General features: G+C 43.6%; 7 protein-coding genes across 7 annotated transcripts; 3 read left to right on the top strand and 4 right to left on the bottom strand.

Moving 5' to 3' along the window:
• Positions 1-7248: 7248 nt before the first annotated feature.
• On the bottom strand, positions 7249-7683 carry N7516_008453 (uncharacterized protein; the record flags this gene model as incomplete). The annotated part of the gene is made up of 2 exons (XM_057221172.1): positions 7249-7608; positions 7651-7683. The coding sequence occupies 2 exons, from the start codon at positions 7681-7683 to the stop codon at positions 7249-7251; spliced, it is 393 nt and encodes a 130-aa protein (XP_057071444.1).
• Positions 7684-10191: 2508 nt separating this feature from the next.
• Positions 10192-13898, bottom strand: N7516_008452 (RNA-binding ribosome biosynthesis protein MAK21; the record flags this gene model as incomplete). The annotated part of the gene is made up of 4 exons (XM_057221171.1): positions 10192-11668; positions 11724-12865; positions 12920-13778; positions 13843-13898. 4 exons carry the CDS (start codon positions 13896-13898, stop codon positions 10192-10194), a joined length of 3534 nt encoding a protein of 1177 aa, XP_057071443.1.
• Positions 13864-16094, top strand: N7516_008451 (putative proline--tRNA ligase AIM10; the record flags this gene model as incomplete). Its single annotated transcript, XM_057221170.1, has 7 exons — positions 13864-13950; positions 14016-14094; positions 14154-14197; positions 14249-14339; positions 14393-14472; positions 14525-14654; positions 14713-16094. 7 exons carry the CDS (start codon positions 13864-13866, stop codon positions 16092-16094), a joined length of 1893 nt encoding a protein of 630 aa, XP_057071442.1.
• Positions 16095-16682: 588 nt separating this feature from the next.
• Positions 16683-17408, top strand: N7516_008450 (uncharacterized protein; the record flags this gene model as incomplete). Its single annotated transcript, XM_057221169.1, has 3 exons — positions 16683-16820; positions 16883-17332; positions 17391-17408. The coding sequence occupies 3 exons, from the start codon at positions 16683-16685 to the stop codon at positions 17406-17408; spliced, it is 606 nt and encodes a 201-aa protein (XP_057071441.1).
• Positions 17409-17607: 199 nt separating this feature from the next.
• On the bottom strand, positions 17608-19497 carry N7516_008449 (uncharacterized protein; the record flags this gene model as incomplete). Its single annotated transcript, XM_057221168.1, has 1 exon — positions 17608-19497. The coding sequence occupies one exon, from the start codon at positions 19495-19497 to the stop codon at positions 17608-17610; it is 1890 nt and encodes a 629-aa protein (XP_057071440.1).
• A 381-nt stretch (positions 19498-19878) lies between these two features.
• On the bottom strand, positions 19879-22227 carry N7516_008448 (Major facilitator superfamily domain general substrate transporter; the record flags this gene model as incomplete). Its single annotated transcript, XM_057221167.1, has 10 exons — positions 19879-20018; positions 20071-20163; positions 20218-20277; positions 20334-20467; positions 20528-20622; positions 20675-20832; positions 20882-21262; positions 21313-21569; positions 21632-22008; positions 22084-22227. The coding sequence occupies 10 exons, from the start codon at positions 22225-22227 to the stop codon at positions 19879-19881; spliced, it is 1839 nt and encodes a 612-aa protein (XP_057071439.1).
• A 1659-nt stretch (positions 22228-23886) lies between these two features.
• Positions 23887-24201, top strand: N7516_008447 (glucose dehydrogenase; the record flags this gene model as incomplete). Its single annotated transcript, XM_057221166.1, has 2 exons — positions 23887-23992; positions 24056-24201. The coding sequence occupies 2 exons, from the start codon at positions 23887-23889 to the stop codon at positions 24199-24201; spliced, it is 252 nt and encodes an 83-aa protein (XP_057071438.1).
• Between the last annotated feature and the right edge of the window lie 1212 nt (positions 24202-25413).

The raw sequence follows: 25413 nt of genomic DNA, 5'->3' as shown, positions 1-25413 counted from the left end.
ATATAGGATCGATTTACTATCTTTTTAGTCCCTCTAGAGTCTCTAATTACGAAAGGTACCTAGTATATACTATAGGTACGGAGTCGTTCTAGGGCTACGCCCTTTAGTAATAAAGATATAAAAGATATAGTATATAATTTATTTTCTTTAGCGAACTCTCTACTAACTATATTATATTTTATACTAATATCTAGATCCGCGTACGTTTTAATACTATTATATATAGTAATCGGTATATAAAGGCGTATTATAGTCCTAATAAATAAGTATTAAGCTAATATATTAGGATCTACTCTAGCTCTTCGACTTTTCCTAATTATCTAGAGTCCTAAGTTTTTAATATTTAGATAATAGATTAAACTAAGGTTTTTTAGGGGTAATCTTAAGCCTAGTAGTTTTTATCTCTATAGATAAAATAGGCGCTTTTTAGTATCTTTTCGGTACCGTTTCCCTTTTTAGGCTATATATTATTTATAGAGCTTTATAAATTATCTTAATTATTTAATTTACGTCCCCGGCCCTAGCCTCGGATTCTAAAACCCCTAGATTGCCCTCTGCCCCGAGGTTATCCTCTACCCTAGGTAGTCGAGGTTTTAACGTAAGAGTAATTTAATATCGAATTAGTATAGTTTCCCTATCTTTTCTTATCCTAGTAATAATAATTTAAAGAGTCCTTTCTTAGCCTCTAGTATATAAAATAGATATAGTAAAGTATAGATACTAGTTTTAATATTTCGTCCCGGTTTATAGATAAAATACTATTATTAGTAATAATTATAATATCTTAAAGAGGTTTCTATAGTTTTATAAATAGGGTCTAGGCTCTTTATTCCTTATTTTAGTTTAGGAGGTAATTCTCTAGCGATTCGAGATAGTTTTCGAAATTATAAAGGTCCTAGTAAGGTTTTATTATAATCTTTTAGAATTAGATAAGGATATTAGTAATAATATTATAAGAGTTTCTTAGAAGTATCTTCGTCTATTCTTTAAATACGTCCTAATCCGATACCTCTTCGGGATATTTCTATTTATAAAACGTCTATTTTTTTTTATAGGAGGTATATAAGTAATTTATAGTAGCGAGGATTTTTTAGGTTCCTAAGATATATTTTTTTAGAGCCCCTTTAAAGAGCGCTTTAAGATTATTTAGTTAGTCCTCTCTTTATTTTATACCGAAATCTAGTTTAAATTAGCTAATATCTCTTTTAATCTCTTTTTTTTAGAAGGGTTTACTTTCCGCGGATAAATCGCGGTAGTTCCGAGATCTTTTTATTATTTAACCGAAATCCCGAAGTTTCTCTTTATTTTCCGCGATCGCTTTTTAGGCCGCGAGAATACGTTCTTATAATACTACTCTAGCTTTATACTCCGTAATCTTTTCTTCTAGGCTTTAAAGGGTTTTATCGGTAATACGAGAGCTTTCCGCCGCTATTTTAGTAGTTTATTTAGATAGGTCCTAAGTTAGTATTTCCTTTTATTCTTCTATAGATAGAAGTATTCCCAATTCGCTATCGGTTTAGGTAGGATACTCTAGCGCCTCGGTATTATTACGCGAGCTGTTACGGGTGATTAAGAGAGCTATTGTATCTTAGGTAGTTAAAGAAGAAGAATTAGAATTGTAAGAATATACTATTTTAGGTATAAGGCCTATCAACCGGGTAAGATACGTTAGCTTAGGAGGAGGAACAAAGGTATATTAGGCTGTATATACTAAGACTAATTCTTACTAGAATTTAGGGGGTCCCGGGGGGACCTAAGATTAAAAGGAAATGTGCGTGCTAAGGCTCGGCACCGATCGGGTGACGAACCCCGTACGATTCATATACGTGTCAAAACTTCTATGAATATATATGTCGCCCAAGTTCCTATTTCACCTTTAAAAGGACCTTTATCCTTTATACGGTCCTAATCTTCTACTCTTATAAGGATATAAAGATTCCGGTTAGAGTTATCGTAACTAACCTACCGATTCGGTAAAGAGTACGTACGATAAAGTAGGTAGTAGTACCCCCGTATATAGTAAAGCTAGTCGAAGTCGGGATAAAAGAGGCGTTTCGAAATAGCGACTATTTATTCGTTCCGGAATATAATATAGCGACGGAAAGGCTTCGCGATATAGGTAGGTTTTACTCCTACTTAGTTAATAGCGCCTTTAGTATAATTCTAGTTAGAAACGATTCGGACCGCGAATATATATTACCGCGATATATATATATCGGTTATATCGAACTATATAAGTATACTTAAGTATTTCGGGTTTATTTTAATATATACGAGGTAGCAATTACCCGGAGTATAACCGGTCGGGATTTAGTTATAGAATCCGAAGAAAGGCGGACGATTATAGGCCCCGGGGTATCCGGAGTAACTAAAAAACTAAATAAGTTTATAATATCGAACGGGATTATAATATTCTATCGTACGCCGGAGGAGAAGGTTATAATTAATATATTATTAGACAAATTCGCTAACGTCTTCTCTAAAGAGTACGGAAGGGCTTTAATAATAGAAGACTAATTACTTCGTATACTACTAAAATTAGGCGCTTATAAGGGTAAAAGGTAGACGAAGATCTATCCGCTTAGCGATAGAGATAAGGCGGTAGTTAATAAAGTATTCGATAGGCTCTATAAGAAATAGCGTATAGTATAGTCCGATAAACTGATACTATTTAGATTTCCTATATTCATTATTTAGCGGTTCGTTAACGGTAAGTAAAAAGAACGCGTAGTAGTCGACTTACGAGGATTAAATTAAAAGATAATTAAAGACTTATATCTACTACTAAGGTAAAAGGATATCTTAAAATTTATTATAGGTATAAAGTATTTAATAGTCGTCGACGCTACTTAGTTTTTCTACTAATAAATAGTCTATCCGGATAATTAGTATAAATTAATAGTTAATTCGTATTATAGATAGGAATTTTTTACTATAGCCCTAATAGGCTTCTATAATAATCCTATATATATATAATACTAAACGGAATAGATCCTAAGATACTTAGAATTCGTTAGGATATATATCGATAATATTATTACGTAGTCGTATACCTTCGCTAAATATCTCTATTACTTATATTAGTTATTTATAATACTATACGCTAATATAGTAACCTTAAATCCTAAGAAATTATTTCTAGGATTTCCCGACGTTAGACTATTAGGGTAGTATATAGATAGCTTTAGATTAATAACCTTATAAGATAGGATCGATACGATTCGGCGAATTAAGGCGCTAATAAACCTAACGTATTTAGAGTATTTTCTAGGCGCGACCGGTTATCTATATAATAAGATTAGTAGATACGCGTAGATCGCCGCTCTATTAACGGATAAGAAGACGCGCCTATTAAAGAATACGTCTATTTAAGGGTAAAAGCGAAGGTCTTTTTTAGCGAAGATAATATTTAACTTATCCGAAGTTAAGATAAAGATATTCCTAGATTTAAAAGAGATTATCTATTCTAGGAGTATCTATACCTATTATAATACGATTAAATATATATACTATAATCTAGATATATCTTTAGATAGATTCGTAGTAATAGCGTACTATTTATAATAAGATAAGAAATAGACGGCGTCGGCGCCGCCCCTACGAATAACTATTAAGCTAATCTTATTCTTTAGTAGGTTATTATTATCGGCTAAGAAAAATTACTAGCCTATAGAGCTCGAGGTCGTATATTTAGTTTAGACGGTACGGAAGACGTATTATTTAATCGAAGACTATTATTTTCTAGTCGTTATCTATATAGATTATTTAGCTACTTACAAAATAGCGCGGTATACTAATCTTAGATCGTCCTCTATTAATAAGCTAAATAAACAGTTAATTTAGGCGTTATAATACTTAAGCTAGTTTAACCTTAAAATCTATTATTATCTTAGGAAATTAAACGTTATCGCTAATAGCCTTTCTTAGTTACTATACGACGATACCTAATATAGCGACAACGATAAACTTAATAGGGTTATTAATTTCGATACTTATATATTTATCGTTACGATAATCTATATCGATAGAACGTATACCGAAGCTATTTAGAAAGGATATCTAGTAAACCTAATATTCGCGCGTATTTAAAAATAACTAGATAGTATTAATTCTAATAAGGCTAATATATTCTATTTCCGGAGGAGGGACGACCTCTTATTTTTTATCGATATAGAAAAGGCTAAATAGCTATATATTCCTATTATAAAAAAATTAGATATATTTTAGGAAAATTATAATAACTTATAATATCTCGGGTTTTATTATATATATTATTAGATAAAGTGTTAATACTATATTAAGAATCTAGTAAAAAAGTTATATAGTTATATTTTATATTACCTAAAGTACTTAACGTACTAGACGTTAAGATATAAGCCTTAGGATTTACTAAATCCGATAAAAATAGTAATAATACCGTTCTAATATATTTATATCGACTTTATTATTATACTACCTATATCGGCTAATAATAATAATATATATATATCGGTAATATATTAACTATTTAAGAGGCTAGGTATTCTACTAGATAAGGATACAGATAATATAGAGATATAGGTAGTACGGCTATTAAACTTTCTTATAACGACCGGATAGGGTATCTTAATATAAATAATTTTAGACTAGGATTAGAAATTTATCGCGGATTTATAGTAGGCTATTTTTAAACGTCTTAATACCCGTCTATAGATAATAACGGCGTAGTATCTATAGAGCGATAGATAAAGTAAATATATAAATTAGATAATTAAAATCGTAATAAGATTTATTACCGACGATAGTTAATATAATAACTAAGAAGATATAGTTCCCGCGATTATCGGTATATATAATAATTCCCTTAATATATCGATAGGAAAGACCCTAAATAAGATCGTATTTAGGTTTTAGCCGAACGCTCTAAGTCCGAATAATATTAATAATCTTATAGAGGACTATATTATTAATCGTCTAGACGCGACGGACGCTATTCGTTATATATAATATATTATAAAGACCCGATATAATAGCTACTATATTCTACTAGACTTAAAGGTAGGAGATCTAGTATATATTAGGCTATATAAGAGGTATAATGTCCCTAGTAAAATATATTATAAATTTAGCGATTAGAGGACCGGACTATTTAAGATTACTAAGGTCTTAATAAATACGTACGAACTAGCCTTACTATTATTATAAATAATATACTCTATTATATCGGTCGAGTACCTAGAGCCGTACCTATCGACCGAGGACCTATATAATTAGCTATTTAGTTTAGATATCTTATCTCTAATAGACTCCGCGGATAGCGGAGATTAGTAAATTATAGAGAAGATTATAGGATCGAGAATCTAAGGGCGCGTAAAGCGACGGTACTATCTATTTTATCGAAAGAATCTTAGGCCGGTATAGGATATCTAGCGTTCGGCCGTTAATACGCAATTATATACTCCTTATCTTATTAAGAGATACGAGAGTAAGTAGTAAGCGAATAACTAAAAATAATAGGATTACGATAAGTTATACTATATAATAGTAGTAGTTTTAAGGAGTTATTAAGATTTTATATTATTTTTAATCTTTTACTTTTCTTTACTTTACTTTTAAGCCTTTACTTTAAGCCCTACTAGGCTTTATTTCGGATTTATTATACTTTAAATTTACCTATTCCGTTACGCCTATATCTTATCTTATCGTATCTTTAACGATTCTTCTTTAATACGCTTCTCTTAATATACCTTCCTCTTTAAGATATACTTCCTTCGGCTATTCTTATTATACTAAAGAAGCCGATATTAATTAGGATCTTAAGACTATATTAAGGCTTTTATAAAGATATAGACACTATCTATAATAAGGCTAACTATATTATAACGATAAATAGGAACGCTTAATAGACTCTTAATCGCCGGTAATATTAGGCTAAGCTACTATATTATAACGAAGTAAGATTTACTACTAATAGTAGATTAATTACGCTACCTACTAAGAAACGACTATCCGATATACTAGTATTCTTTATTATCGGATATAATATAGTCGCTAAACGTAATCGATATAATAGATAGCCTATAGACTTCGATTTAAATAGAGATATTAACTTATATCGCTAGCCGATTAGCGACCCTATTATTATATAGGCGTTTAGATTACTATTTATTATAGTATTTTCTAATTACTACGCGCTTATTAGATCTCGGCTATAGAAATATATCTAGCTACTTACTAAGAAGCTTATATATAATACCCTAAAGTATAGAGGATTTTACTTTAGCGAAATAGTTACGCCTCCGGATAAATTACTACTACTAGGACCGAATAATCTAATAATTAAGGCCGAAACTTATAACTAGTCGAAATTTTAATCGAGACCGAGCGTACGTTATATTACGAATAACCTACTTCTAATATATAATAATCTTATTCTTATCCTAACGCGTCTAGTAAATATTATCGGGTTCTATCTATTTATAGGGCCGGACGTATCGCGTATAGTATAGCGTTCTACCGATATATAACTTATCGACTAGGAAAGTTTTAAGGAAGCGCCTTACGCTTATATTATAAGTATCTCTTTTAGAAACGAGGCCGCTATTACGTATATTCCTACTATAATTAATTATTATCTAAAGGACCTAGATCTAGCCGGTATACTAGACCCTATTAATTAGATTAATATAGCGGCGGCGTAGAATAACGTAGAAAATAGATATCCTATATTATATATCTTTACTAATATAGATTCCGAGTCGGCGAGAAGTAATAAGCCGGAGTATATATAGGAAGCTAAGAGCGAGCTAAGGTTATAGGTAACTAAGAATATTCGCGAAATATTCGGCGACTTCGATAACAATCTATCTATAGATTACGATAGTATTAACAAAGTTATAAAAAGGGTATACGATATCGATCGTATATATAGAAGTCTTAATACTCCCGAAGCGCGTCGGATCTTATAGCTACGAAATAAGCTAGAAGTTATATAAGACGGATACGTAGTATTAGTAGACGATATCGCGCGTTATTTATAATCGCGTCTAGAATAGTATAAGCGTACCTTACGACCGGTATTCGAGGCCACTAGATTAGCCGGCGACGATAAATTTAAGGGTACTTAGTCTTCTTTAAAATAGGCACGACGTAGTGGACGGCAGTTTTCCCTTCTATTTTTAGTATTGTTTTAATCTTTAATGGCCTATGCGCTATGGTCGACGAGGACGTCGCCTTATTTTTTTTAGCGGGCATTATTACGGGGCAAGGTCATATGACCTGTCTCACCGCTTTAGCTAGTCTAATAGCCACTGCATAGGTAGTTAGGAATGACATCCTTTTGCCACTTCCCCTTACAATATTGATCGGTTCGGCTTCTCCCTCGTTGGATTTATGCCAGTTGGTGAACAGTGAGCACCATTCATTCCCGGGGAAGTCCTGACTGTGCACCGGATACTTGAAGTCAGCGTCACCTAGGTCCATCATGGCGAGCGCCAACATTGCATGGGATTTGCCAGTGCCAGCGGGACCTTCGACAGTGTACAGCGGACCATGCATCGCGCCCACGTCACCATTACCACCACCACCTCTTACTCTCACCCACTCTTCTTCCATCATCTCGAACATCACCTGCTATCCGCAAACCCATAACATCGAGCCACTTCCACTCACTTCCTCGAGAACATCTTCCGGCCGACAAGGCATGTTTATAAGTTGATCTCGAACATCACCTGCTATCCGCAAACCCACAACATCGAGCCACTTCCACTCACTTCCTCGAGAACGTCTTCCGGCCGACAAGGCATGTTTATAAGTTGATCTCGAACATCACCTGCTATCCGCAAACCCACAACATCGAGCTACTTCCACTCACTTCCTCAAGAACGTCTTCCGAGCCACTTCCACTCACTTCCTCGAGAACATCTTCCGGCCGACAAGGCATGTTTACAAGTTGATCTCGAACATCACCTACTATCCGTAAACCCACAACATCGAGCCACTTCTACTCACTTCCTCAAGAACGTCTTCCGAGCCACTTCTACTCACTTCCTCGAGAACATCTTCCGGCCGACAAGGCATGTTTCACAAGTTGATCTCGTACCGACAGAATCACAATAACATCAGCTCCGCACACGAAAATTCCATCGTTCAGATTGTTGAACGCCCGTCACTCTGCCTGGTTCGTGCGTGTCTAACAGAACGGTATGTTCCCCATGTCAATTTTACCCTTATATCACTCCCAGCTCTAACTCTACCAGTTCGGAACTATAACCCATATGTACGATACCCCAAACAACGACAAACCATACCCCACCGGTTACAATCACGACCTATGTTTGATTTTGGCTCGTTCGCTTCCTGATGTGGTCAGCCCTCCTGGCTATCAGTCGGTGATGGGGTGGGCGAGCTATTCGGAATGGACAAGACTGTTATATCGTTACTCAAAACACTAGCGCTGGGGCACCATCAACTCGAATCTGTTCCGCAGGCCAGCCGTGATTGGGACAGGTTACTCTTGGGACAAAACCCGAAAGCAAAGCAACGCGTTTCTTCTGTGGCGTACAGAACGTTCGATAGCCTCAGCAGAAGGAACTTCGGGGCCCACCTCTGTTTAGGCCGCCCATCGGATACGGCCGCCCTAGCAGTGGTGTTTCAGAACTTCCAGCATATGGTTGGGAAAAATAATCAGAAACAATACGCTCTAGTTCAAGGAGGGTTTATTCTCCCACAGAAATCAAGGATTCAACAATTCTTAGCGGCGAAACATCAACCAGTCCCGCCCTGTTGAATATCCTACCGGCGGGGAACCGAGCATCAACAGATTACGAGCATCAATGACGTGTTTTTTTGGTCGTTTGCTTGATTAGTCTTAGCTAGCACCCCGTTCTTCACAATCGAGGGATGGGAGAGAGCTTTAAGCGTGTATTTGACTTTAATGAAATCCATATTATTACTATAAGTTTCTGCTCGATAATACTTTATAATCACAATCACTGAGCCCTGTTTTATCACGTGGTGTATTTGAGCCCGGGCTGAAATTTACTCGGTGAGGCTCTGACTCGGAGTCGTAAAAGCGGCAGCTAAGGAAAGCCCCACCCGGCAAGAGGAAATATGTTACGTCGGAGTAGGTGGGTATTCCAAGATATTCCAAGATACATATCTGGTATGATATCTGACAGAAGAAAACATCGAATACTGGTATTAAAATGGTAAACAATACTGACGTTCTGGCCCCTCGGCCCCATCAGCCGCTCTTGCGTGCGAACCCGCAGCGATGGCATCAAGATCCACACGGAGTACTCCGTGTGGTGTCAAGGGATTTAGGGGGCTTGCAAGCCACAGAAAGATCGGAGCTTATTTAGGTGCCTTCGGTACGGAGTATTTAATACCGTGTTCCCTATCTACTTTGTACTTTTTGTACACTAGTTATTACCTTATGATGCGCGATATTTTACTACAATATAGTTTTGAGATATTTGGTACGCAACGGAGTAAGGAGTCTTCTGTATCCCTTGTGACATATACGGGCGGTTATAGGGATTACCGTCACATAACTCTCTCATTGGTTTATATTGCCTGGCAGTAACTTAGACCCACTCCCACTTTATAACTAGTTAACTAACTATAGGTTAGTAGTAATATTGAACCTAGATGATGCCTTATAATGCCTTAGAAAAGATATATAAAGAGACATCTAGAAAGAGAACTAGAAAGACAACTGGAAAGACAACTAAAAAGACCCTAAGAAGAACATCTAAAAGAGAAGTTGAAATTAATGTACCTCACTTCAAGAAGGCGGTGATAAAATAGGCTGCACGCACTAGCCAATGAGAGAGTTATGTGATGGTGATCACTATAGTCGCCCGTAGACATTGCTGAAACCCAAAATTTACGAGCAGTATAAAGCTTACCCCTTTGATTGGATCCCAGAGCTGTCCTATAGGACTACGTACTTTTGCCGAGAAAGGGGTAAGGCTTGGTTTATAGATCAGCAGGCTTGTTAGGTCTAGGTCTGGGCATATTCCAAAGATCTTGTATTGACTGCAGCGTCCATAGACGGAATAGATAGTAGATAGGATAGATATAGACAACAATGAGAAAAAAGGAATAATGAGAAAAAGGTGTAACAACTCCAGATGCAAAACAGGAATTTTGGCCCCCACGGAGGGGGGTAAGAAATAATCGAACTGTTTCTGTGCAAGAATAAACAGATTACATCCCATCCTCCTCGGCGTCCAACAGCGCAGCGTAGTCGTCCGCGGAAGCGAAAGTAGGCAGCTGCTTGAGCTTGCGACGCTTGCTGCGGTTCGATTCGGGGGCAGCAGCATCGGCGGGCTTTTCGGGCTCTTCGACATCGACTCCACCCAATTCCATATCCGATGGCAGGTCCTCGTCGCTGTCGATGAAGGCATCGTCGTCCGAGACATCCATGTCGAAGTCGTCCGAGTCCTCCTCGGCGTCCTTGGAGGGCTTCTTGGCGGCCTTCTTGGTCTTGACTGGGGGCGCAGCTTCCTCGGGCTCGCTGAACTCGGCCATTTCCTCGTCGGAAGGAACATCGGACTCGTCGTTGAAGATGACGCCACCGTCGGAGTCGTCCTCTTCCGCACCTTCCCCATCTTCGCCAGAGTCCAAGGCGGACTCCAAGTCGGACATGTCGAGATCGTCGTCGCTGTCCTCGTCGGCTTCCAGCTCGGGGCGAGAGTCGACAAGCGCTTTCCAGATCTCGTCCTCGTCTCCGCTGACACCTTCGTCGGACAGATCTTCGGCATCGACGTCCTTGCTCTTCTTGGAACGCACCTTCTCCTTGTCCTTGTTGACACGAGTGAAGTATTCGTGGAAGAAGACATCCTCCGCGGCAACATCGTTGGCCTTCTTCTTCCAGAAGGCTTCGGTGTTGAGCGGCAGCTGGTTCTGTGTCTTTTTACCAGCCTCCACCAACCGGTCGACGGCGTCACCACCACCCAGGGGCTGCATGATAGAAGCACCGCGGGAGCTGGCGTTGGCCTTGGGCGTGCGGTACACGAAGCGGTCGAGGAAGTGTGTGAGAGTGTGCAGAGTCAGATCTGGCTTGCCACTCATGGCGTTGTGCTCAAGCAGATTGGTAGCGTTGAGAGAGACGGAAGGATGGAAGTGAGTTGTGAAAGGCAGCAATTCCCAAAGACAACTCCGGTCGGCATTGCTGTGCTCGGGATCTCGTTTGCGGGGATCGTATACGTTGTTCTGCTTCTTGGCTTCGACAACAGGAGCAGATTCCGGTTGTTCGTCATCCTCATCGAGGACGTCACGGAAGACCTCTTCATCATCATCGTCGTTCTCCTCGGGCTGATCAACCAAGGACGAAAGGCCTGTGAATGTCTTCTCGAGCTCGCGGATCATGAAGAAGACACCGCAGATGAAAGAGGGTTGGTGCATGCCAAGTACTTGAACAAGACGCTTCACGAATGCCTTAACTCGGCGGACGTTCAGATCATTCTTGAGGGACTTGAATAGGAGGTTGAGGTAGAGAGATTGCTTTGATGAGGTGGCCACGCGGGGGTCCAGCAAGGACTCGTACAGAGTGCGGTAGAAGCGGTCGCCGGAGACTTGGTTAGACACCGTGAGCTGTTGAATCAGCATGAGAGCTTGAATGCTGGTGTTGAAGTTCGAGGAGTGTGTGATACGGAACAAGGTATCGAGGTGTTTGGACATGCTAGGAGAAGTTAGTATACTGTATGGAGGGATATGGTGCTAGAAAGAAAACATACCGTTCGGAATCAGAGTCAGTGAAAGGATAAGCACGGTTGACACCAGTCAAGACACCAGAGATCAGCTTCTCCCGCATTTCATCGTCCTGGGCCTGTCCTTTGGAAGCATCGTCGTCGCCTTTGCCCTTCGGTCCCTTTCCATGCTTGTTGTATTTCCCCTTGGGACCGGGCTTCCCGTTGGAAGCAGGCTTGCCCTGGTGGGACGGCTTCAAAAGCACGAGGAACAGTCCAAAGTAGATGTCCAGCAGCTGAGCTGCCACCTTTTCTTCCTTCAGTCGCAAGATGGTCTGGTTCAGAGTGATCACAGCATAGTACTTCGCGTGAGAGCTCTGGCCAGGGCGGAACAGCACTTCTTCCACTGACTTGATGATAACCGGCTTCATCATGGGATGCGACTGCATGAGTTGCAGCAACAAGTATGATGCCCGAGAGGAAATTTTCTTGCCGGGATCTCCGAGCTTATTGACCAAAAGTCGTAGAAGATTGGTCTCCTGCTCGGGCTTCTCCTTGAGAAGTTCGTAGACGTAACTGACGGCACGGGTCCGTGAGAATTCAATCTCGTCATTGCACCAGATCTCGAGAATCTTGATAACTTCGAAGAATTGATCTTTCACGATGTTTTCAAAGGCCCACACAATCAGCTCGCTCTTTTTCAAACCACCCGGAAGAGGGTCTTTCTCGTTCCACCGCCCACCAGCGCCTTGGAATGCTGCGACGAGTCCAGGCTGATTGGTGAAAGATTTCAATCGTCGGTCGCTGGGAAGCAGGGTACCCTGCGCGAACATATCCTTCAACGATCGCAGAACTTCAACTGCCTGCGCACGGCTACGCTTCTTTCCAAGACCAATCAAGGTCTCCAGTGCCTTGGTGTTGTGCAAAGGCGACTCTTGAACGTTAAGAGTCAAGGCGGAAATTTTATCGCTCAGGGTACCAGACGCCATAATAGTGGAGTAGAACTTGTGGGAAGAAGAAGCAGATGCTCTCTGGGCCGCCGCATACTCTTCATTTTCTTCCTGTAGCAATTTGTTGGCTAGCTCGTGGACGCGCTCCATAAGATGGCGGGGTAAGGCGTTCATATGTTTTGTGTCGCCGGCGGAGGAGGGCATAGGGATATTATACCAGTCGGACCGAGGAAGAACATTCTATTGATCATGTTAGCAAAAAGCGTTCTGGTGCCAGGACGGTCCACAACTTACCAGCTTCAAGTACTCCTTGGGTACTACTGAGTCAGACTGCTTTGCCTTCGGAGCGGGGGCTTCCTCAATATCGGACTCAGGCCCGCTGCTCTCTGCATTGTCCTCGCTATCCTCGATATCATCCTCGCTCTCTATTTCCTCTTCGACGTCTTCGACTTCTTCATCCGCCAGATCCTCGGGCACGACATGGCCTGAGGCCTCCAACATGCTAGAGAGCTGCTTCCGAAGATCATCGTCAACCTTGCCGGTCTCGCCCTCAACTTCAGACTCAGAGTCGACACCATCAAGTAGATCAAGATCCTCCTCTGTACCACCCATAGCTAGAATTTCTTGGCGCAGTGTTTCGTCGTCGTTGTTGCCCTTCTTGCTAGCTTTGGGCTTTTCTTGCTTGGAAATTCCACCCTTGTTCTGTTCGCGAGCAATCACCTCGCCGTTGCGATCCCGCTTCTTGCCTTGCGCAGAATCTTGAGGGCGGCCGGGCTTGGCGGGTGATTGTTTTCCTTTGTTTGCGGAAACATTGGGGGTAGGGGCCGATGGCTTGGTATTATCTTTCTTGCCTTTCCCGGTGCTCTGATTCTGGTTCTTCAAACGCTGTTCGATTTTTTGTCGTAGGCCTGTGAAGGCGCTCTCGTCCGGCATGAATGGCATAGTTTCCGCAGCGGGAGCTGAGACGCTCGCCGCAGGAGCAATCTCATTAGCGCCCGAAGAGCGCTTTCCTTTCCCTGCAGCCATGGTGTGTTTTGTTTGTGGTTGACTGATGGAGGAAAGAAAATTGAACGGAGAAATCTTTTGCGGCGGGTTATCGGGGCGCTCGGACCAACGCGATAAGAAACATCGGAGAAGGGAGATTCGGCTGGCTCTACAATTTATTCTGTGTTTAGCCAACAGCCCAATTGCCAAAATAATAGCTTTCGACGCCTTACAATATCTTGATATCTTGATCGATGATTTCTAGGCTACGACCTCTCTCAGGTCCCATAGCCGGGCGGCGGCTAGCGTTGAGCCCGCGCGTTCAGCGATGCAATCTTCATGTACGCGCTTCCAAAGATTGGTTAAATACCCTTGATAGTGAGTAGTGAGTACTGACTCGATGTAGGTTGACGGCAGAAGCCGTGTTTCAAATATCTGGATCCCTACTGGTGGAATTTCCAAGAAGCCCGTTGATGGTGAAAAGGGTACGCCATTCAGAACCCCGATAGGAATTGACTATCACCAGATGTTAACGGAGATCTAGAGGATGCCAATGACTTGCTAGTCCGAGGTGGTTTCCTCCGACAGGTGAGCAGTCACATCTTTATATCCCAGTAAATATCTCTGATGGCCCTCTAGGCATACTCTGGAGTGTTCCATTTACTCCCACTTGGTCTACGCGTTCAAGATAAGCTTGAGCGCCTGATTGACAAGCATATGCGCTCACTCGGTATGGAAATATACCCTATATTTGTCATGAGATGGTAACTAAAGCAAATTCAGGCGCATCCAAGGTCTCTTTGTCTTCGATATCCTCGCAAGAACTATGGGGACAGTCTGGCAGACTGACCGACGGCTCCGAAGTGGGTTGATCATACCCACTGTTTTTCGTAATATCACTGACAAGCATACTAGCTATTCCGATTCAACGATCGGAAAGACACCCCATTTCTCTTGGCCCCAACACACGAGGAAGAAATTACAACACTTGTGGGGAATCTAACGACATCATACAAGAGCCTGCCTCTGCGGGTGTATCAAATATGTTAGAATCTTTCTTTGTCTGTTGCTTGTGAACTTCACTGACGGAATTATAAATGAAGCGCGAAAGTACAGGGATGAAGCCCGGCCCAGACAGGGCCTGCTTCGCGGGCGAGAGTTCATTATGAAAGACCTCTACACATTCGACTACAGTGTCAGCGAAGCACTGAAAACATATGACGCAGTCAAACATGCTTATACTCAATTATTTAACGAACTCAAGATTCCCTACCTGGTCGCGGCAGCAGACTCGGGGAATATGGGTGGCTCACTAAGCCATGAGTACCACTTCATCAGCCCCAAGGGCGAGGATGAAGTGGTCAGCTGCTCACACTGTGACCACGTCTATAATGAAGAACTTGCAGACGGAAAGACGCACAGCGCTAATGAGTCTGAGCAGACCACGGCACCTGGCTTCCAAACCTATGATACACTTGTCGAAGGGGGACCCACAATCTCAACTGGCATGTGGATGGCTATCTCTCACGATAGCAACACCATCGTGCGGAGCTGGCACCCCAAGTTTTCAATGCAGAACGGCGCCACAGAGCCCGTCGAACGCCATGTCAACTCTCACGCCGTCAATGCGGTGGCCACCGCCGTTGGTATTGACCTCGATCTGAGCGTGGAGAACCCACTAGAGCGATGGACCGCCCACGTAAAGGCGAACAAGTCTTCCACCCATAAGCCGCGCGTGTTGGATCTATATGATTCACAGGTCCGGGTATACCAACGTCCGCCGTTGAGTGATCTGCTCCAGGAGGTTGGCTGCACGGCCTCAGACATAGATTACTCCAAACTGGACCAATTCCCTGGGACTTCAAACAAACTCAGCCTTGTCCGTGTGCATGACGGAGACCAGTGCTCGCAGTGCGCGCATGGATCCTTGACTAGCCACTCTGCCGTGGAACTAGGACACACATTCCACTTGGGAACGCGATACAGCAAAGTCTTGAATGCGTCTGTTTCTGTCAACTCTGCTCTTCTCGAGGGTGCTGCGGATGCAGGTGCGAAATCATCGGCCAAGGAACAAATCGTGCCCATGCAGATGGGATGCCATGGTATCGGCGTCTCGCGTATGATCTCCGCAGTGGCGAACCGCCTTGCTGATTCCAAGGGACTCAATTGGCCACGTGCTATGGCACCCTACGAGGTTGTGGTGGTTTCAGGAAAGGGGCTGGAAACCGTTGCGGATCAGGTCTATGATAGTCTTACCGGCGACGCCACGGCCCCTGTCGATGTTATCCTCGATGACCGCGACAAGGGTATGGGCTGGAAACTTGGTGACGCAGATTTGATTGGATACCCTGTTATTGTTGTCGTTGGCAATGGGTGGAAGAAGAATGAAACTTTGGAGGTGCAGTGCCGTCGCTTGGGCGTTAAGGAGGATGTGTCGTTGGATGGACTACGCACGTTTATCGAGTCCTTGTTGTCAAAACTGTGAATGACTGGAAGCGACAGCATGTAATATTAACAATTCAATCTGTACATTATCTCATCTCCGATCAAGCTACCTCTTAAATGCAAGGCCACCAGGGCTAGTTCCCAATTTTCTTAACAATGATGGGCAACAACAAATTATGAAACCCGAGCTACCTACCATCTTTCATATCTCAACTTTAGTGAGATATATCGTAGAAACATGACTTCTACGGAAGCAACAATTGAACACGATATAGTGTATGATATTCATTATGGGGCTTAGTAGCGGTGTAGTTGATAAGGCGTGAGCTTCCTTGACCATCTGCAAGGAATACATGAAGTCAATAACGTTCAACATCATCCACTTTTGTTCCGGATTTCACGTTTTCCGTAGTGATCGACCGTTTGAGGTTCTCCACGGGGTTGTCTACGCCGAACACTCCGGTCCGAATACTCCGAGTTGTCTTACTCACCCGCCGATATAGAAATGGCCCTTGACTCATTAAAAGGGCATTGAGTCTATCTTTTTTGGCTCTTGTTAGATTACTTTATATTTATTTTCTATTACAATTTCTTACCTGTCCTCGCAAATCAATTTAAGCATCTCATCATGACCCAGACCAACATCCACATTCCAAGCCTCGGCGGAACCAATGCATTCACCCGGACTCTGAGCAAAGAAGATGTGAAGATCTGCGTAGCTGTCGAAGAAGCCTTTACAGAGGCGGAGCGATGCTCCGAGGAAAAGGTAAGCCAGAGCCTGAACCGAATAAGTAATTTCCAAGATTGTTTCTTCTGACACGGAATAAGTTCTGTTATCGTCTGGGAGCTTGCCCAGAGCTATGCCTGGGACTATTTGTTGAGAATGAGCAAGACGCAGCTTCACCTACACTCATTGGACATGTCATTGCAGTCCGCTCTCCTTATACGCGTGTCACCGATGGATCGATGGAAATGCCGGAGAATTGGCGATCACTGGATGATGAGCCTGTTTTTGTCAATGATGAGTTAATCGGGAATCACAAGTATGGTGATAGCATCGCGATTCACTCTGTTGCTATTTCGCCGGAGTATCAGGGCAAGAAGGTTGGGAGAGCTCTCGTCCGGGCGTACCTTGAGCATCTTGGGAGGGGGTGTTTTGGAGCAAGCAAGGTTGTGCTTATTGCGCATGACTACTTGGTGAATTTCTATGAGAGTGTTGGGTTTAAAAGTCAGGGAAAAAGTCAATCTACCTTTGCTGGTGGTGTCTGGTTTGATATGGTATGTTCATTCGCGATGTGAAGTGATCATCCAGTGCTAATAAATACATGTCTAATAGACTTTTGATCTGGAGTGATCCCTAGTTCGGTTTTTATTTCTGGCCACTGCAACCATACTATACAGGATTGAAGGGACTTTACAGGCAAAAAGGAATGTGGCACCCAGAATAAAGATAGTGCTGGGAATAAATATAGAATCTTTTGCGTTACCTCATCATCTTCCAACTCGACCAACTATCACTCACGATATCTTTTGTGAGCACCCAAAATCGAAGGTTACCTGTCATCATCTGCAAGGTAGCCACTGGATAGGGTATGTTGGCTTCCATGCCCCTCGGGGCTCCCTGAAACGCCATTCACATACTTCAAATCTTCCAAGTCAATCATCACAAAGGATTGTGACATGGGATTCCACAGCACATTGCGGAAGGTTAGATCTCTCTGAATAACTCCGTGTTCTTGGAATTTGTCTTGGAGTTTCCGCATCTCCTGTTCAAGGAACTGGCATGTTTCAAGGGTCGCATGTTCCTCCGTTCGAATGCCAGACCAGCTGAGAAGCAGCATGTATTCCATTCTAACCCCGTGATACCAATATGGGATCTTGGGTGAAAACATCCCAAGGCATACAGGGATTTGACAACCCTGTAGCGACATCAGATTCTCATAGTTCTTCAATTCCGCATGAATCCTGCGCGACCGTTTCATACTGGTGGCCTTGATCAACATTGTGTACCCATGAGACAGCAATGTTGCTTTTAACAGATAACAGACTCGACCGGTGATGTGCAGCTGCTGGAATCCTCTATATCGATTCGCTCGAAGTTGTTCATTCAGCCTGTCGCAGATCTCCTGTGAGCTGATTTGGTGTTTTACTACGCCGTGCTGATCAGCGTTCGGACAGTTTTGATCCAAAAGATCCTTTTCAAAAGTGCCTCGGAGGCATGCCTGGGTACAGTAAGGCCTGAAAACTTCTGACTCAGATGGTTGTGGAACAGAGCTTCCAGCATCCCCCTTGGGTATGTTTGCACGTAGAAGATTATCCCAGAATCTCGGCCAGAATGAGTTCTCATACGTGAACTCTGCTGGTGGGCCGAGTCGAAGGTCATCCGGGGCTTGAGGCATAAGGATTGAGTAATCTTCTTCGAGAGGGCGATAAGATTGATAAATTGCGTCTTGCCATTCCTGCGATGGTGGAGTGGAATCTAAAGATTGCAGTGCGAAGGCGAGGACTTGGCCCAAAGCCGTATGGCGAACCCAGTTTGAATGCGGATCATAGCCATGAGACTCAACGTCTTGCGCGGGAACACAGAGATAGTATTCGACCACGCTACTGTCATCCAAAGGGATGTGAAGAAATACCAAGGCCTCTCCTGTGTAGATATACCCATACCGGCGCCCAGAGCAAATCATTCTCGAGTAGACTCGAACAATCGCATGGACCACTATGGAGGTGGCATGTTCCTCAAATGTATTCGGTTCATTGTCGAAGGACCTTAGCGGTGATGTCGCGTGCAACCCTGCAACCAGTTCAGGTACCGTCAGACAAAACGAGGGAATATACAAAACTGCGTACGCCGGCTCTTCGAATCCGAATTTCGCAACAGCAACGCAGCAATCATACGGGCGGTCGAAGTTCAGTTGTCCGCGAACATTGAACCTGTACCGCAGTGTGTCCTTTTGTTCTATCAAATTAACAATCATCCCGAGGAAATCGTCCAGTGTTCTGTGTCCAAATTGCTTCAATGTGTCTTCCGAATGCACCGGGTACCATTGTAGGAGCTGAGCAGTGTATTGAATGGAGGCTTGCGGGGGAAAAACACACGCATTGACAAGGTCGGACGAGCCGAGAATTTTGTCCCACATCTCCTCTTGGAGCTGGGGAAATTGAATCCAAGGTCGGAGCCAAAGAGGGCACAGTCGGTCATCCCCTGGAAACCAGGCCTCTGGCCAAATCAACAAACGTACATCGACCCTTAACGATGGGGTGAGAACATGATGGACGCTCTCAAGACATGGGAGCAGCGGGATGTTGGACGGGGGTGGTGGAAGTTGTCCCTCTGGCCGTGTAAACTGGATACGTGAGCTTGAAGCTTCTAGGTTTCCTGTGTTTGTGTTTCCTCCTATTTCTTCGATCATATGGTGCCATTCTGCCCATGTTTGGTCCATGATGTATTGATGGGATATGAAAATACAAGTCGAGAAGAATATATATATATGTCAATGAAAGTAGACGGGAAGTCTTTTTGACAGACGTTTGGAAATTTGAAGGCGTGCTCGTTCGTTCCTGCCGAAGGACCCCCTTTCTTTACTACTACCCTACATGTACCTGATATAAACTACGATATCACTGCTTGAACAGTCATTAAACAACACTAGAAATGTATTCTGCATATGTAACGACCGGGATTATTGTGGTTGTCATGTAGGTCACTCTACCTCATAGGGGTACATAGAATATGGAAAATAACCAAGTTACCAGTGATAGAAAAGGCATCAATCCAACAGTTGCAGTCTGAAGATATCCAGAATATGGAGATCTGTGAGAGTTTAGCTGACCCCTTCGCCAGATGCAATAATTTGTGGTGGCCTTTCAATCTTCTGTCTGAAGATATATCGCTTGATCCACCAAGGAAGCCACACAGTTAGTTCATAGTGAATGAATGTCTTGGTCGGCACCGAGAACACCTCTGAAATATACGTTAGTATATGATTGATCATGGTATTCGAGAGTTGACTTACGATCCAATTCTTCTAGCGTCAACTGCTTGGTTTCTCTGACGAAGCAGAAGATCATAAACCAAGCGATCAGGTTAAGACCAGCATAGAAGCCAACTAAAGCAAAGGTCAGCAATTTGGACATCGCTATTCAAAAGTCTATCAACTTACATGCACCGGTTTTGGTCATCACAGTCATCATTCGAGGGAATGTTAGACTAAGGACGCCAGCTGGGGGAGATATTGTTAACGCGATGTTCGATGGATTTGATATTTGGAATACCCACCAAAAGTGTTGTTAATGCAAACAGCCCACGCCATTCCTTGTTCTCGCTGAATAGTCGGGAATACCTCAGCAGAATATTGGAAAGCGACTGGTCCTTCACCTAAGGAGTAGGCAATAGTAAACAGATACACAAACCTAATAGAAGATATCGATCAGCCTATGCTCAGACAAAGTGAAAATAATGACCAAACTTACAGGGCAACTGGTGCAATCATTGCGGCGTGGTTCTCTGTCTTGTTCAAAAGAGAGAGACCACCGGCTAGCAGAAAGATGCACATCAAGGGGAATGTCTTTGTAAGAACATGTCAGTAATATTCTGCTAAGAATTCTGAAACGACTCACAATCAAGGTCAGGGTTCTTCGGCCTTTGGTATCGATCAGGAACAAAGTAGGGATGGTGGACACGACTTGAATAGCACCGTAGCCAAGCGACGCGTACAAGGCCTGGTCTTCTGTGTAGCCGACATCCCGGAAGATGGTTGAGCTGTAGAACGAAATGACTGAAATGTGTTATCAATGGCTACTCTGATGAGACGAGAGATAACTTACTGTTAATACCGCACATTTGCTGCGCAATCATAACAGTCGAGGCACCATAGTTAGCCCGTCTGATTCTCGGCACGGCAAAACAGTCCCACAGACGGGAGAAATAGCCTGCACCCCGTGCCTCCTTGAGTTCCTCTTCGTAGATAACGTATGAGTAATAGAAGTCTCTCGCAGCGATAATCGGGTGAGCTCGCAACCGCAACATCGACTGGAATCCTTCAGCGTGCCTGTTATGCTTCATAAGCCAGCGAGGAGACTCTGGGCAGAAGAATATGCCAACGCCGAGGATGAAAGATGGGATAAATGCGGAACCGAGCTGGAGACGCCAAGCGATATCTTTGATGTCTTTGACAATGACGTTGGCAGCAAAGCCCAAGAAAATACCTGCACTAGAGGTTAGTTATGCTTCCTGATGAGGGATGAGAGATACTAACCGGCTACAACCCAAAGTTGCCAGAACATGACAAGAGCACCCCGAGTTCTGGCTGGAGCCATCTCAGCCGAGTAGATAGGTACCGTAGCGTTCTTTGCACCAATGCCGATACCCATCACAAATCGCGCAGCGAATAGTCCTTGCCAAGACTGTGCAAAGCCAGAGCCGATGGGCGTGGCAGTGAGACAGAGAGCAGTGACGAAAATCTCACCTCGTCGGCCCAAATAGTGATTAAGTGGATCGACAATCCAAGCGCCACTATGTACAAAGTCAATCGCCAAACGTAGAAGGAGAGGGACCCTCACTGGTGATAAACTTACATAAGACCAGCGGTCAAGAAGATAATAGAGTTGACGATTCCCACGATCCATTCATCTTTTCCCTTGCCAGCAATACCGAATTCCTCGGGGAAGGACAGGTTGGCTCCGTTAGATCCAGTCTGATCCCATCCTTGTGTGGCGGCTCCGACAGCACACAGCCCAATTGAGTACCAAAGCATAAACGGGCCATGCCATTTGTGGTCTCTCTCGTATGCGAGTGCGGTGCGCTCCTCTTCATCAAGCTCCGGAGCCGATGGGAATTCTTTGGGGCTCCGCGCAACGACAGCAGCCCGACCAAACAGGTCGGCGTACTCGCTCATATTATGCGACTCTGCGTACGCCTGGGCATCGATAATAGCCTGCTCCCTGGAGCTACGCTGTGGGCATAAATATGGTTAGTGTTCATGCTCGACATGACCATGAAATATGGGGATCTTCAGTTGTAGGCTTACCGTCAACGGATTCTGAACGATGTTGATACCGGTCGCCTGGCGGCGCTCAGGTGCATCTGGGTTGGCGGCCTCATCCAGCTCTGTCTTGGCTGAGATCGCATGCTCATAGTGAGGAGGAGCGTCCTTAGACGACTTTTCACCCATGATGAGGAGCTTTTTGGTAGCTTTTTCTTTCTCGGATTCAGGATATCTCTCGCTTTCCGTTTAAAAGAAGTTTAGGGGGAGACTAGGAAAAATTGGCTACCCCACAGAATATAAAAAGAGATCAAACTTTCCCCGTGGGGTGAGCACAGCTGCAGATCAGCCCCAAAGTAAACTTGTGGCTTTCTCTAAGGACAGCCACATTATACCACCCGTCAGCACTAGACGCTAAACGGGATCAGAGTACCCCGAAGCCAAGTCACAGGCAGGACGCCATTATACTACATTTGTAAGTTGCGGCGCTACCCATATAGACAAAAGAGCGTCAAGCGAGGCTCGGAAGAGTGCAAGACAGTTGTCCAAATTTCAAAATCAACTCCAGTCTGACAATGATCATCGATCATCGCTGAATCTACCCTGTCAAAGCGCATGCGGGGGAAGAAGGATGATCATGTAGGCCAAGCCTGGGCCTTTCGGGTCATGCGACATACAACCTGGTCGTAAGGGAATACGGAGTAGAAGAGGAAATATAGCGTATGTTTTATTACATGTGGCTGATTGCCCGTTTGATTATCTCGTAAAGCTGAAAAGGAGGTGAATCCTTCGGATTCCTGCATATGACAAAGAGCGTGTAAGACTGCAGTCAGCATCGGATATACCCGGATCACATGATGGTGCCCAACCCTCCATTTCAGCCGCGAAATAGTGACCTTGGATATATGGGGCTATATTATATAGTATGAAATTCGGAATAATACATCCGACCGATTGAACTCTATTGTGGAATCCAATGATAATGCTATAGGTGCCCAAGCGGTCTAACGAAGTGCGTGATTGTCTCCCGCCCTAAGCAATGGGACTCGTCCCTCAGCATCCTTGTCTTCTAGGCAGGAAGTGACCCCGCCACAATTCCAATGTCCAGACCATTCCAGGAGCTTCTCTCTACTTGGCTCGGAACTTGGCTAGACCTATAAAACACCAAAGCGGACCTCAAGTAACCTAGATTTGATAGACCATGTTATATTACTTCAGTCTCTAAGAGTGACCCCAGGCGGCAGTGTTCGTCTTTGGGAGCCCATCAAAAAGATATAGAAATGGGGGAGGGGGGAGATCAGAGTTCAGTATGACCCAGATGGCTGATCAGGGAAATTATACGGTGTTAATGAGTTCTTGGAGACCTGAGACAGGGGGAAACGATAAAGAGCGAGGAATGTGCACCACCTAGAGGGATTACGACTTTATACTGAAACTATCGTTCATCGATTTCTCATCGACTCGAGTTTATGGTAGAACAACCCCAAAACCCGGGTTGGTGGGGTGATATTATCAGATGCTCGGCGCTTTGATGCATATAAAGAGGTCATCCACACAGCACCCTCCGGGCACCACATATCCTTAGGTTCCCTGGAATTCGACCAAAGGATTATCTTAGCATGTTATTCTTACAATAATCGATGCCAGAGGTCGGTAAGGACGTCAACGATCATTTTTGTGTCTACCATTTAGTTATATAACAAGGTTTTCTGGTAGTTATATAATTTGTGACCCCGAGTGCGGTCTAGCACCAGACAACCCTGATTTTGCGTATGCAGCCTACTTGAAAGGCTTCCCGGAAGCTGGGCAACTAACCAGGATATACTGACGGATGAGTTACAGTCAGCCATGGAAAACGACAATGCAAGATTTAGCTTCCAAGCGGACAAATTCCCCCTGAAAGCCCGGAAGATCTCTGCTCGAGACATTAAGTATGAATGGCTCGGGGTGCCAAGTTTGCTAATAGATGGCAGTTATATCATGACCTCGGCAATGTTACTAACATCCACTTCTTGAGGCACCGTTACTATTCGATCATCACCACTCACCGATCCTCCCTTCATTTACCCCAACTTTGACACCGATGTCGATCGGGACGGTCTTATCCACGGCAGTCGATGGGCTATGCAGGCTCCGCTGGCTACACATACATTGCAGGATTAAATTGAGGCCGGGGTGCTTCCATCTACGAGGCCTGCTTTGTCCTCGCAATCGTCAAGTGAGAACTTCAAAGCGTGTTTTCGGGCCATCGGTATGGTGCACCATAATTCGCTGCCGCAATGGGCATGGTGGTTGATTAAAACGTCTATGTCTATGATGTTCAGAACCTTTGCCCTTTGTGTATGCTGTAGCAGATCACCTGGGCAGGCTGTGGATGTCATCCTATTATAGAAAATATCTTCCTTTGTGCTCCTTTGTTTTTATATGAGAAAGAAAACAATAGCTTGTAAGTAATATCCTTAATTAGCCCGTGGTCGATAAAGAGATTGTTTGGATTTGCCAAGTATCTCATAAATACGTTGCTTTGTTCTAAAAAGAACGATATTAGAATAGAATGCGTCCCTTTATGTGTCTTATAATACGTATAGGCCATGCTTCCAATAATCTGACAAGTAACACAAAGGGTTTCTCGAGTATTTAGCAGTCGGGGAATCCTACCTAAACCACCATTATTTCCAACCATTCCTATCAATTCCAAGTCATTTAAACAAGCCAACAAACAATCCATCAATCTAGCAATCCAACAATCCAACAATCCAACAGTCTAAGTTCTATAAAAACCGCCTCTGGTCATCTCCTTCAAGATGGCTCGATTTTTCACAAGTATGAGACTGAATATGAACACAAAGCATGAAGAATCATTTTTTGAAGCAATTGGTATTAATATGGCCACGAACCCTGGAGGTGCTCAGGCCGTTGCCCACTTGCTTCGAGAGATCTATAATCCCTTCTTGTATGACTTTTTTTCAAAGGGAGGTCATTGGAATTCAGCACTCTCAGGTAAGAAGGGATTCGTTATTAGACGTAGGATCACCGATAGGCACAACGACTTTCCTGCTCTAGTTCTCGCCCATGTCCCTGATCGGGTGGACCTCACCGAGCGTCTGCTCGATCTTCTTAAATTTTTCCGCTTCACTGATCCTGCATGGAGAGCTGTGGATCCAAATTATCGTACTGTTGACCCTGTCCCTGTTGTCCCTCTCCCTCCTGCTTCAGGTGGTCTTGCCCCTCGCCCTCCGCCAGCGCCTGCTCCTCTTCCTGCTCCTCCTCTCGCTTTTACCACTGCTCCTGCTCCTGCTCCTGCTACTGCTCCTGCTCCTGCTCCTGCTCCTGCTATTCCTAATGCTTTTTCTAATGGTTCTATTCCTATTGCCC

This window comes from Penicillium verrucosum (assembly GCF_028828655.1).
Source record: "Penicillium verrucosum strain IBT 35672 chromosome Unknown utg000003l_segment0_segment0, whole genome shotgun sequence".
Taxonomy (NCBI): domain Eukaryota; kingdom Fungi; phylum Ascomycota; class Eurotiomycetes; order Eurotiales; family Aspergillaceae; genus Penicillium; species Penicillium verrucosum.
The sequence above is the reverse complement of the archived record's forward strand: the minus strand, read 5'-3'. Positions and strand labels throughout refer to the sequence as shown.